Here is a 14,535-nt window from a genome sequence, read left to right as displayed (position 1 = left end):
ACAAAGTAACAAGAGGTGGCCTATTTTAAATCTGTTTCTTTATTAAAGTGTATTTCAAATGTTTAGTGATGTGGTTCTGTTTTTGTGAGAAAGATATTGTCCTGATATAAAATGAATGAGCAGTTGTACTTAAGTAGGATAACTTATTTTAGTAAGAACTGATTTCTGAGTGAGTTACTGTTTTAGAATATGAAACTGTAGTTCAAAATAATATTTTTTTGGCAGCCTTAAAACATGTATAAATAGGATAAATAAATGAATTAGAAATGCATAATTTGGAATGAAACAGACTTTGTAAGAGGAACAAGTACAATCCTGGGTCTTGGAACCTCTCTCAGTTATATTCTGACCCAGTTGCTATTGCCAAGCTAGCAGGAGTGGTAGTGAACTTAATACTATGTACAGTATAAATAATCCTCATATTTTGAGCAGCAAGCATCATGACCAGCTGATATTTTCTTTCCTCAGGACCAGTTGTTCCCAAGAGTGCGTGGCTGAAGCCATATGATCTTATCAACACATTTGAGAGCCCTACCCAAAACACCGAGAGAGATTTTGGTGCAGCAATGACTGTCATAGAAGAAAGTCGCCCTTTTGCCCAGCAACTATCAAATGTCTATTTTACTATACTTTCACTTTTTTGTTTTAAACTCTTCGTGAAGATCAGCCTTGCTATACTTAGTCATTTCTACATTGTAAAAGGGAACCGTAAGGAAGCAGCAAGGATAGCTGCTGAATTTTACGGAGTTCCTCAAGGACAAGGTATGTTTATATTTACTATCTAATCACTACTTTTTGGGTTTTTTGTTGCTGTGTGTTTTTTGTCTTTATTTTTTTCAGGCAATTGCTTATCTGCAGGAGATTTTTCTGTAGTTCTCTGTTATTTTTAACAAAAATCTGAAGCAGCATTGTTAGATTTTTACAAGCAAATTATTATTAGTAGTATTTTTTGCAAGAAAACTTTATGCTCAGAATGATACTGAAGTATTATAGTCAGTGTCTTGTTAAGAAAAAGGCCTATACTTAAGATGACTGTACTTATGACTGACATATATTTCCACTGTAGTACACTTTTTTTATTCCTAATTGCTTTAAAAATGGATCCCACTTAACCATATGTGGGTGAGAAAATTTTCCACATTTGTCTGTTATTATTTTTCAGTACTCCAGCGAAACTAATCCATGTATTAATGAGAATTATTTCTTGATTACGGGTTTTCCTCTGATTTATTTGTGATTATATAGTCCTTCTGCTTCCTTTGAGTCTGCATCTTGGCAGGTATCAGGAAGCAATATGCTTGTCAAGTTGAGCTTTTGGGTGTCTGTGTGACCCACCACATTTTACTGGGTCGAAAGCTCTTGTAAAATTATTTTTCCTGTTTGCTCAAGCAGAATTTTGGCAGAGCCAATGCCATTTTCATTTAATTCTTCTGGGTCACAGAACACACAAAACTGTTTTCTTCATTATACTGTCCTATTGTACAACTGAGACATACTTTTTCTCAATATGGGGTCCTTGCTGCCTTGCTAATGTTTTGTGGTTCCTTATGTTCTGCAATGACAGAAACTTTAAGTTGGAGTAACAGGGTTGTCTCATCTCTTAGCACATTCACCACTAAGTACCATAAAACCAAGAAATAACCCGAGTTAAATGCAAAGTGGGTACAGTAGAAATATGCCAGAAGCAGCTACAGATCTGAAGATCTTTTCATTCTATTCTATTATATTATATTACATTCTATTCTACTGGGACAAAGCAGAGATTACCTTACGATGCAGGTTTACTTTAGGTAGATTTATATTATGTCTTCTTTGCATAATTTAGAAAATTCTGGCTCATGGCTTTTACATCTGAGTGTGTTAATCAGACCATCTGAGCTATTCCATTGCTGTGTGTGTGTGTTTTGTATTAATAACTGTATAGATGGATGTGTGGGTGTATGCATGTACACGTATTCACTAGAGTGGGATGGCAAGGAATGACCATCTGTCCCACTGACAGAAACACTCTTTGGGAACATGTTAGTTTTTGATTGAAATTGGACTTTTCATTAGAAACTTCAGGCTCACTGTAAGGTGAATCAGTCTGGGAAGACTGACAGAAAATCTGAGTAAGGAAGGAGAAGGACTGAGAGAAAAGTAGAGGAAAAAGAGTAAAGTACATCAAGTTGGAAGGTGTTGCATATGCAACAGAAGGCATTTGGTCTTCCCTTATCTTTCAGTCTGCACCTTTGCTTGTGTTTGTAGAAGGGGCACAGCATGCTGTGGCACTGGGTTTGTTTATGTTTGTGAAGTACAGTTTGGAGATGCTTCAGTAGAGACTGTACAGTACCATGTAACAAAAGTTGTTCTCAAATGTTTAGAAGATGTTCAATAAATTATGTTAAGCCACAACTTCTATTAAATGATAATAGAATTGAATATCCATTTAATTATGATCCTGTTACGTGTTTTTATTAAGCACACTGAGAAGCCTCAGCAGGAAACCTCCCCACAAAACAAAAAAATGGGCTATCATTGCCTAATTGAAATTTATTGTACCTTAAAAGTAACTCCCATTAGAGGAAATGTTAGTTTTCATTTTCTAGTTTTAACTTGATTACATACTCTTAAAATCCTGTTAGTGCTGGTATGTTCAGTTTCCTTGTAATACTACAGAATTACTTTTTGCTATTAAAATGATTTGGCTACAGTGCTGAAGAAGGAAAGATCCTTTGAAAACGTCTTAGTAGCCACAGACATTATTGCAGTTTTACCAACCTGAGTTCTTGAACTAAAATAAACCTCATTTTTGCAAACCTCGTGTAACAGAGGACATTTTATGCACCGTGTAGTTGTACTTGATGGAACCCTTTTAATCATACTGCAGGTGTATAGGTCAGTACAGGCTTTGAGGCCTATGTAGTCTTGTTGCTAGACAGAAGCAGTGAAACAGATTATATTTTCTTCCTTGATAATTCATAAATATTTTGTCTCTAGTTTGGATAGTCACCAAACTACTGTGTTAAATTTATCCTTTAAATCTTGTAATGTATCCTTTAAATCGGTAATGTTTATGTGGCATCAAAATATAAGAATTACATCAGTGTTCAGCATTAGGTAAGTCCAGAAATGTTCATATAAAATCTACACTAATTATAAGTCACGTAATTTGTTTGTGAAGATGAAATCTGAATAGCACTTGTGTAGAGCTAAAAGGCACCTTGAGAGGTAATTTGGATCCTCGAGTACCAAATATACATGGATTGCCTGTCAAATGCTTGTCTATCCTGTTTCTAAAATGCTCAGTAGTAGTGATTTCTGCAGTATCCTTATGCAACCAGTGCTGATTTTTACTGCTCTCATCAATAGAATGCTTCCCACTTAACTCAAGATCTACCTAAATCATTATTTCTGTGAACCAAATATATACAATGTAATTAAAGTATTCAGGATTTTTTCTCCAAATAGGAAAAGTGATCAGTGTAAAAACCATTAGCATGCGTCTTCCCACCTCTATACTTTTCTGAGTAAAGAAGACAGGATTTAACTTGGCCTATGCTCCTAAGCTTTGTTTTCTAGACCTGGAATTACTGTGGTTGCCTTGTTTGGACTTGTGCTAATTCAAATACAGTTCACAGACATTTTTATTGATGTATGGTGTCTCATACTAAATTGAGTGCTTCAGCTGAGACTTTATTAGTGCAATCAGTGAACATATCAGTAGTATAAAAGTGGGACAGTTATGTTGTGCCATCTATATGATATGTATTATCTATGTATTACCTCCTGGAGTGAGGCTTTTTTTTTCTTCCTTTCCCCACCCCCCAACAGCATAGTGTTATGGATTCAGTCTGTATCCAGCTATAAACTTAATGTTATAACAGTGTCATATGCATTTGCCTTTTCCTTTATACATGCCTTTAGCTAACTTCCTGCAGACGGTTTCTCCATTGCACTCAAATCTATTTTGAACTGTTTCCCTCTGAGCAGTACCTGCAGTTCAGTGTCATATGCTGATTTCAGAAACAAACAAACGCAGTAGTCTACAGTATTAAAACACTGAATAGCACCAAATGCAGGAGATAACTGCAGTCTTTGCTTAAAGTGCATTAAAGATTATATATTAATGAGCTATCAGAATTATTTTTTCCAGTGAAGTTGTAGCACTACTACTACAATATAATTAAATGAAAAAGGAATCCATTCTATTGTAAAGGTTTCATTTACTGGATCACTTTTAACTTTGGCACTGATCTTGTAAACACTTACTCATATACACATACTTACCCCATTGAATTGAAAGGGATTGATTAGTTATTCAGAAGTAAGTGCTTTACAGTCAGGGCCTTACAGCCAAGTTATAATTGTGATACCTAGATTTTCTTTTATATTGTGCTGAAGTGAAATTGTATTTATTCATTATTCTACAAAAATCATGACAGTCAACATATTCTTAATTTATTTTATAGAAAAAAAGTCATAGCACATACATATTTATTTACTTCTGAAGTTCTGCACCCTATAAAGTGACCTACACAAACGAACTTACTTGCAGATTAATTTGGGGTATAATTAGCTCCTTAATAGGCTATCTGCAGTGACAGTGACCTGCAGTGAGATTCTCTTCCTGTATTTCCAGACCTGTGGAGAGTTAATAACTTGGGCTTTTGTGCAGCTGCTGCTTGATCGAAACTGAAAGATCAAAGCAACCTTTAGCCTATTCCTACTATTCCAACCAGCTGGCCATAGCATGAAAGTACTGCACGTATACAAGTGCTGAGTTGAAGGTTCAGCTGCTATTTGTATTTCCTTTGCATTAAGATGATGTAGGAGGTTGATAGTAGAGATAATTTAATAGAAATTGCAGTTACAGTTCCCATAAGTGCATACTGGGCAAAATCCCATCTTTTGATATTATGAGACTGGCAAATAGTCTAGGTCTTCTGTTCCCCATTTTTTCTTGTACCCCGACTACTGCTGGGCAGACTCAATAAACCAGGTTCACTGAATGTGACTCAGAAATTGGAAATAATGCAATGTTACACCGTTAAAGAAAGCTTGATTACATTTTTAAGTGCGGTGAGTGATTACAGAAGACTTTTCCTATTATTCTGTTCTAACAAGTTGCCATTGATAATGTCACTCAGCAACAGTTGTTAGGTAGGGAAGAAAGGCATGAGGCATTTTCTCAACTTGCATTCCACAGAGATCACAGTTCTATTAATAAAAGCCATATAAGACCTCTCCTTGCTTCCTGGATACAATAGAGATTCATTTAGTAATGATAGGAATATTGTATGGCATACCTATTCACCATACCACTCAGTGTAAGGCGCCACATTTAGCATTTGTTTTTCATGTGCAGCACGTAAGCTAGTGGTGTAAAAATGCTCAAGATAGTGTGAATGTTCTTTCTGAAAAGTTCAGAAGGGTGATTTTTATGATGGAGCTTATCACTCCCTCTTATATGCTGAATAACTTTGCCTCATATGAAAAATATCTGCTAAGGAAGAGCCATACTTAAAAATCCATCCCAAGATTCTAGACATTTGCACAGAATGGAGCAAATCACACTGAGTATCAACAGGATACCAGAACTGTTCTCCCCTGAAGAACATAAGTTACCTTAAGGGCATTTTGATGAGGGCTACATGATGCAATTAGACTGGCGTGGAAATTCATGAAGTCAGAGTCCTGAGCTATCTGCAGCAGCAAAAACCAAGCACGTCTCTTGTAGAGCACAGACCCTTCCCTAACCTTAAAGAAAATCTCTGAGTCCTACAGACACTTCCAGTGTAGTTTTCTGCTGGGGACTGTTTGCATGCTTGCCTTCCTGACAGGAATTGAGATATCCTATACTGTAGATTCCTTCTTATTACTGTACACTGAGATCTCCTTGAGAGGACCACAGGTTCTATATTATGATCAATATCATTCATATGCGCCATCTTAATATGTGTCTTTGCTGAAGGTGGACATTAAGTTGTCACACACACTGATCCTATTGGCATGCTTGATTTATGTACAATGATTTAACTATTGGAAATTCCCTTCATCGGTATATAAATATTTAATTAATTTATTTATTTTCAGTGGAATGAATAACAAGCTTTCAAATGAACCATTGTGAACATCGATGTAGCTTGCTTAAAACTTGAGTTTTAAAAGTGCATAGCAGTAAGACCAAAAGGTAATCCTGGAGTAAAGAAAGCATAGAGCAGCCTACTTGGAAGGCCTTATAGAAAACTGTTTATATATATATATATATATATATTAGAAATAAAAAGTCATTAGGAAGCCCCAGTAATGGATTGAGGCAGACCCAAATGTAGCACTTGCAGTGGTCATTTATGCAGCTGTGGTGCATAAAGCATCAGGGGAATACCAAAATAGCATAGCTCCCTGAAGGTGATGTTCCTTCCCCTGCCAATAGACTTGCTATAGCCAGAGTTCTGCTATTCGCACTCTTCTCTTGTAGGAGATGTTCTCAAACATTTGCAATGCAAGCAAACAGCGAGTGAACTTCTGCCAGGGTTTGATGATGATGGCTTTAGGGGAATGCATTACGTGCCTAAGTGCTGAGTTTTATTTGTGATAGCAGCAGTGCTGCCTGGCTGGTCATAAATCCATTATGGCATGCTCCATCTGTTGCACTGGTGGTCATTACTTTTTGCTATGTCTGGAGTCTTTCTGGCAGTAGATCTGATCTCTTTCTTTATGGCTGTGTTCTCTCATTGTACTTGGCTGAAGATTAACTCTGTGGTGCGCTGTACCATTCCCATGTGGACAGTTGGCCTCTTGGCCATGTCTCTTTGTGCACTCTGTCAATATCTGAAGCCCAGGCTTGTTTGGTATCTGACCTGGCTAGCCTAATCAGCACTGTTACTTTGATTTGTTTTAACTTGACCCATATATTAGAAAATATTTTGAGCTATCACTGCCTGTCTACGTGAAGAGATCTTGCAGCTGCACAGGAAATCCACAAGGCAAGAAATATAAGTAGATCAGTGTTCCATGTTGGAACTCCATGATGACGGAGCATCTATAACATCACAATTGTAAGCCTTTACATTATGCTTCCAGCCTTCAGGCATTTAAGGCCTAACAAATGGTAACAGTCTCAGCAGAAGAGGTAGAACAAACAGTAGCCTTCTATACACTGTTGCTATTTTAATAACAATACCTTGAATTTCTAACTGAGTGATAGTGAAGATGCAAGTAAAAAGAGATTCAGTACAAAACAGTTTAAGAAGCTAGATGGTACATCAGTTGGCTAACCTGATGAGGGTTGTGTACAGATACAAGAATACTGATCTGGGCTGTTTGAAAGTAGTGCAGTTTTGTTCTGTTCTCCTTAAGATAAATCAGTGTAATTGGAGTTTAGACTGTATTGCTTTGAGCTTCATCATATCTTGATTTGTTTTTTTCTTTTGGTTGTTATTTCCATTAAACACTTTTTGTCTGTTAGTGAAGTTGCATCTCTGTGGCCTTAAGAACAGCCTTGAAAACAGAATGAGTTCCCCATGGAAAGGGAGGAACAAAAATGTCTTTCATTTTCATTCCCAGCTGTTAGAACAGTTGCCCCTGTAGCGTCTACTTGGAGCTATTTGCTGGCATTGAAGTGTTGAAACAGTACTTTCTGTTACTGTTGTTTTTGTTTTTAAATAAAGATCGGGATAAAATCCAGATCCACTTGTGAGCTGGTTGTTGTTGTTGTTGTTTTTCCCCCTTTGTTGTTTTTTTGGTTGATTATCTGCAATGCTTCCATGGGTTTCTGAATATATGAATAAGCACACATGTAATGTGAATATGGTCTGTAATTGCTTGTGTACCAGGACAGCAAAATATTGGTCTACCATATTTACCATGTTCTCAAGTATCTACTTAGATTTCTATGACAGGTTTTCTGGGGGATTTTGGAAGTGATTAAGCGTCTTCTGTTAAAACAAAGTAAATCTGAAGAACAGAATCTGAGTACTGAGCCTGAGTAGTTTCAAATACTAATAGTGTTATTACCCAGTGAGATAGAGGGGTACTGGTTTTTACTTTGAAGTTCATGTTACATGGATGGCTGACTTGAGCAAGAACAGATGGCAATTCCATGTTATAGGTGGAAATGAAATAATGAAGTCTTCACTCTTACTACACTTTAACTGTATGTCCATTAGCATCTCAGTTATATTTTAATACATTCCTAGTTAATTTATGCTGATAGTCTGGCTCTCACTTGAAAGAGAAAAGCATTAATGGCTCAGCGTTGTGGACTGGGGTCAGTTTCTATGTGCTTGATAGATTTGAATAGTGAATTCTATGTCTAACCCATGTGAGAGAGGCATCACAATGGGAGAGAAAGAAAAGTTCCTTTAAGCGCAAAACTTCTGTCCAGAACATGAAGAGTTGCGTCTAGCAGAATTTAGTGCAAAGTTGTGCCTAGAGTCCTGATGAATGGGATAAGCTTTGCTTTCTTTAAAGCATAAAGAAATATTTTTATACATTGTGTTTTGATGTCTTCCAGAGCATTCAAAATAAGTCAATGAACAGCAAATATCTATGGACTAGAGATACTTTTCCCAGTACTCTTGCCTAGGAAGTATCAGATATTTGTTTTAGTCATGCAATTCATTGACTTTTTCACCTTCATTGATTTCTGATTGCTGCTTTTGGGAGCAGAATGAACAGGTGTTGGTGACTGTCTTGGGAGTCTTCCACTCCCAAGCCAGGGCAGCTGTAATTGTATCTGCAATCTTCCTCGCTGCTGCATGGTCATACCTGTGTGAATGGTGAGAATAATAATAACGTGGGGGCTGCAATCTGTGGGAAGCAGTAGCATGAACTACTTTTATGTTGTCAGTGCCGCTCCACTGGAAGGACCCAGCTTCATTCTCAGCTGACAGCCTCACCCACAAAAGTCCTACAAAAACATGCAGGTCTTCTCAATGCGCTGTCAATACCCGCCCTGCAGACCAAGATGCTTTGCTTGATCCTAATCCTTACCACCTTCTTTTGAAAGTCCTGGGATTCCATTCCAAATGGATAGGAAAAGTAAAACTTGAGCTGAGCCCCCACACCCTGTCAAGTATAGAAATTGTCATCAGTTATTTCATACCTGGAAAATAGTGCTGATATTTTCCTGACACAGTCGTGCATAATAAGGTTTCCTGTTGATTCATCATATCTTCATGTATTTGTTTTCTTGATGAAGATACTTTTGAGTTCACAAGTAATCCTAGAGTTAAACTTACGATGTGCATGATCTATTGGAAAATATCTCTTCCAGCTTTTACTTGCAGTATCTGATTGCTGGATACATAGAAGTGCTGTACATGTAAGTTATAGTGGCTGACTCAGCTAGATAAAATCTGAAGAAAACCCCTGGGAGATTGCAGTTTTCTTCTCTCGTTAGAGCAGAGGTAGCCCACCTACTTTTGTTCTATAAGCAGACAGTAACAGTAGGGCAGTTCACATGTGCTGTAATTTCAAGGTGAAAAACTGTGGTTGCTCTTCCTTCATTCTCTTAACCTACAAACTTGTCTCTGATTTTCTCTTAAAGAGAAAATGGGTAAATCTAGAAAGATTCCATGAAATAAATGTGTATTATTCCAGTTAACTGTTAATTTGTGTTAAATACCTGGAAAGAAAAGTACTAATGAAACCCAGTAATATGAATTTCCTTTAAAAATTATGGAGATGGCTAGTTTTTATATCAGTAAAAGAGGATAGTAAAGAAATACTTATAAGGAAAGGAGGCAGGGGGTAAAGGCAGCATGTTAACAAAGAAATCACTGTTCTTTTTATCTGTGCAGGAATTTTATTGTGCTTTGCTTTTCCATGCAGATTTCTGTGGTTCTATCATTCAGTATCCAAATGCCACATAAAAACACACAGAAAAATCTACTAGCAGTTAGTTGCTCTTGTTTAGTGACCTAGGCTTCATGTAACAAGTCTGCAGCCTTTCTTTCGTAATGGGTTCAGACTATAACCAATGAAGTAGTCAAGCCAAGCTATTTTTATTATTCAGGACATAGTTTCTAGTTGATATCTGTAGGATACCATCTCCCCTGTTTAAGAAAAACAAAACAAAAACCAAAAGTGTTTCATGATTTCATGGATTCTTTTGGATTCCATAGTCTCTCTCTTAACTGAAAATTACATATTTGGTAATAATTATTCTTTTTATCTTTTATTATAAAAATTGTCAGTCTGATAAAACACAGTTAGTTTTCCTGTTTTAGGTTGCTTGTTATTCGTGCCACAAAACATTGAGTACTTATGCTTTAAGAATCTGTTTCTTTTTTGATTTAATTACTGAAAAAATAACACATTCTTTCCATTAAATTGTGTAAATGGTTAAGACACATGCTGTAGCTAAGCTGATTCTTTCTCTGCTTTAAAAATAGAAAATGCTAGAGCAATCCTTCCCTTCCCCCACTGTGTTCTCACTAGTCCAAGCTAGTAAATGTTACTGAATGGATTTCAGTGTTGTAGCCATTCTACAGTAAGTACAAGAAGAGCCTTTGTGAAAAACTGCGAGGAGAAAAAAAGGTAGTAGAAATCCATCTGTGAATGTTCGTCAGACCACAGCACCTGCACCAATGATAGGCAGGCTTTCCTCAAGAAACAGATAATGACAACAAACACTGCTGTTCAGAGGAGCCAGAATCTCCCCAAAAGACGCCTAGAAAGTATAGGGGAGTGTCCTGCGAAACGAAAATCTAGCTGGGGTATTCTGACCAGCCAAGGTTAGTACAGCAGCCATTTCAGAAACTGTGCTGAAATATGCTAAACTGACCCAGTTTATGATATTCTTGCTTTAAACTGTTCTTTGCTTTTTCTTTCCGGCTGTAATATAAATGCATGCTTATGTTAACGGCACTCTGTTGTCTTGCATGGGTTAACAGAAGGGTGTTGAAGCTATTTTTGTTCTTTCTGCACTCTATCAGCTGATCTAAAATACCTTTTCATGTTTATCTGCCCTATTTGTTTTATGTGAGTGTTTAAGGCTTGACTTACCCTGACTTTTGCTCTCCTGCCACAAGGTAACTGGATACTGAAGGCTAATTGTTTACAAGGGAGAAACAGAAAGAAAGGGGGAGGAGTAGCTTAATATATAAAGAACAGTTTATAGGTAAATGAAACAGGAGACAACATAAGAAGTACAGGTGACAGAATTATTGTGTCCTATACTGAGGTACTAATGACAAAGTTACAGCTGTAAGGATTTATGCAGGGAAGTACTTAGGACAGAATTAAATTACTGGGCACAGACATTTTGAGCAGTGCAACACAAACTGTGTTATAAAAGGCTTGCTTTGGACTGCTGTTATCTGAGCTGTATTTTCCTTTACTTTATTTTATTTTATTTTATTTTATTTTATTTTATTTTATTTTATTTTATTTTATTTTATTTTATTTTATTTTATTTTATTTTATTTTATTNTTATTTTATTTTATTTTATTTTATTTTATTTTATTTTATTTTATTTTATTTTATTTTATTTTATTTTATTTTATTTTATTTTATTTTATTTTCATATTACAAGTGTGTAAAAGGGATCTTTGAATAATTCTTTGAATAACTGTGACAATCTAAAGCCTAATAGGATTTTTTTAAAGTGAATAGTTCTAATAAATATTGACCACATGCTGAGTGAGGCAAAAAGCAAAAACAAAAAACATACAACCCCCCCCCCCCACACACACACACACAAAAACCCAATGTGATTTTGTTGATATTATGATATCAGATTAAAGTGTTTCAAAAGCAGAGATATTAAAATAGTCAAGAAAAAAAAAAGAGGGTATTAAAGGCACAGGAGACAGGAAGAAGAAACTTGATTATATTACACATAAAAGTAATTATGAATTTACCATTTAACACAGAGGCGTGTGTTATAAGGATACCTTTCTGGTACTGCCAGTTCTAAACTAAGCAACATTCAAGAATTTACAAAACAATTACCATAGCTTCCCAAGTAGCTGTTTGAGTGCAATGGTCCTTTTACAGTTATTGATTGGTTTTAATATGCAATGTACCATTTACTTTCTTATTGTGGGTGAAGGTTTCCCAATCTGATACACGTGAATGATTCATCTAGTTACCCATTTCCTGTAAAATAAGGACATTCTTCACAAGACTGAAAGGAAATCTTACTAATATTCTGTTTAAAATATTGGCTTTCAATGTTCCTTGCTTGGGGTCAGGCTCTTTCCCATTCTTACAAAGAATTAGTCCCAGTTACCATGTTTTGAACAATCCAGAAGTGCAGCAAAATATGGAAAGCAAAATTTTCAGAAGAAATAATCTTAATGTGGTCCAGCTACTTAAAGCCTCCTTGTGACTGACAAACCATGCCCATGTATGTATTGATTGACGTCTTGAAGTACCAAGAGACTCCTCGAAGCGATGCCTCTGGTTGAGTAAGAAATGGATGTAATAACAAATCTGAAGGATGCTCTTTTCTTTCCTTTTTGTCTATGGGGCTATCCAAATCAGACTTTGTTTTCCTCAGAAGGGAGTCGTGTATCAGCTCATAAAATACACAAATTGAAAGATGGGCTAGAAGTGATGGGGGTAGCAGATGGAATATGTAACAGCAAGATCTGGCAGAAGTGGAAAAAAGGATGGAGCCAGGCTATTAAAAACTTTTCAGCCTTAACAGCATGAGGGTCCATAACCAGACTATTTTAGCAAAATCTCCTGGATGCCAGAAAATACATTTAGCATATGGTTCCCCAGCTTTGTTAGCCAGCAGGATTCTGCCTTTATGGCTAGGAATTATACCACATACTGCATTTGCTCTGGCAGACTGGGAAAATACAGAGAAATCTGATCACACCGTGGGGAAAATGTCTCTCAGTCTGGACTGAGGCTGGGACTGTGTTTGAGGAGCAAAATTATTCAGGCAGAAATCCTCCAAAGCCTCAGGTAAACTCAGATTGTCAGCATTCCTCCAGTCAGCTTGCTGCAAAACATTTGGTTTTAGTCTAAGAAAACAGTAGCAGCCTTAGAGTGCTACCAGCTGCTCCACAGGTTTAAGTCAAACCTGATGTGTGTCTAACAGTATCTCAAGGTTACCCTATTAGAGGTTAATGTGGTTCTAGGTGTTGGTGCTGTAGCTATGGCAGAGTTTGCAAGCTACTTAGGGCTAGAAAAATAACCAGCCAGCTGCTGATCCTCCAAGTTGGAAAAAACAAACTGTGCATGAGTAACGGACAGGGGAGTTGTTGCTGTGCTCTAATGTGACAGGAGAAGGCTTGACACGCTTCCTCCTCTGTGTGCAAGGTCTGGCACAGAGCCTGCAGCAACAACTGTTGTTGCTGCTGCCATCGTTACGACCACTGCCTTCACGTAGCATAACATTGCTTCTGTTGGCACCCTTGTTTTTGTTTTTGTTTAATAGGGTTTTGAAGCAGTTTAGTGTCTCATGTTTCTGTGTGTAAAGTTTGTGGAATTGCAATGCCAAGCACTCAATTAGGAACTGTTAAAAGCATTCTTGCTTGTGTCATGCTGACTTGACCTTCTAATGCATTATAACGCAGCACTTGATGACACGGTCACCTGCTGTCCTTTTCTCCTTCTATGATGTGCAAGATGGATGGTGCTGTAAGAACGTGTTAGTTTTATATCTGGAAATATAGTCTTGTAGGTTCCAAAGGTTGGGAAGCATGTAGTTGAATGATAGGAATCCACAAGATAAAAGGGTTAACTGTGCCCTGTCTGTAAAAGATAATTCTATTCATTTCTTTGCCACAGACACTCCATGTTCTAAGACCAATCAGCAAAACTGAACATCTCTTGGTGGACCATGGTTATTATTATCTAAGCCAGTTCAGTGCTGTTATAAGTATAAATAAACCAAACTTTCAATGCATGCTCCAGTGCCTATGACTCCAGAGTATGACTCCAGAATGGTGAAAATAATGTACATTAAGAACTGTGTGGAAAGAAATTTTGTTGTGCATGGTTGTCAGGAGTTGGGTACTGCTGGCTTTTGGTTCTGGAATTAAATCTCCACTAAGAATATTTGTTTGGATCAGTCAAGGCTTCTTTTTCTCTTCTTTTCCTTTCCCTCCCCTTTTTTTTGTGTATGTGTGTATTTACAGGCTTATGTATGTATACTTACATATTGTTGTAACATATAAAGTCAAATTAAAGCAAAGACGGTTTCAAATATTGGAAGACTTAAATGGCATTTGAGCTTTACATTCTCTCTCAAACATATTTTAGTTGTAGCCTTATTTCTGATCCTTTTGGAATATTTCAATGTTGATAGTTGGAATTTCATTTATTAAAAAGAAGTGGCTGCCATTCAGCTGGTCAGACCTAGTCATATTAAGCATCACTGATGGAATTCCTAGCTTTTAAAGGCTTGACTTAGAATACTAAGATTCTTTTCAATACGTTTTACTATCAAATATCAATTAGTAGCTGGCACAGTTCTATTTTGCTGGACAGTTTCAATGCAGGTAGTGCTGCAGTAAAAATCTGGAACAACTTAATTACATGTATAAAATGCCAGGATGTCTTATCAACCAGATCAAAGTGAGTCCATT

The 14,535-nt window shown here is 36.8% G+C and overlaps 1 protein-coding gene across 5 annotated transcripts in view; it reads left to right on the top strand.

The window, feature by feature from the left end:
- ASB5 (ankyrin repeat and SOCS box containing 5) overlaps positions 1-14,535 on the top strand; it is a 31,533-nt gene that overhangs the window by 7,678 nt on the left and 9,320 nt on the right. For 2 of the 5 annotated variants that reach the window (XM_015861746.1, XM_015861747.2), the window contains one exon: positions 469-762. In XM_015861746.1, coding sequence (XP_015717232.1) covers positions 567-762 — 196 coding nt within the window. In that variant the 5' untranslated portion in view covers positions 469-566. Of the gene's footprint in view, positions 1-468; positions 763-10,414; positions 10,722-14,535 lie in introns of those variants that run through there. The other 3 variants (XM_015861749.1, XM_015861748.2, XM_015861750.1) reach the window with 3 other exon arrangements.

This window comes from Coturnix japonica, chromosome 4, assembly GCF_001577835.2.
Source record: "Coturnix japonica isolate 7356 chromosome 4, Coturnix japonica 2.1, whole genome shotgun sequence".
NCBI lineage: Eukaryota > Metazoa > Chordata > Aves > Galliformes > Phasianidae > Coturnix > Coturnix japonica.
The sequence above is the reverse complement of the archived record's forward strand: the minus strand, read 5'-3'. Positions and strand labels throughout refer to the sequence as shown.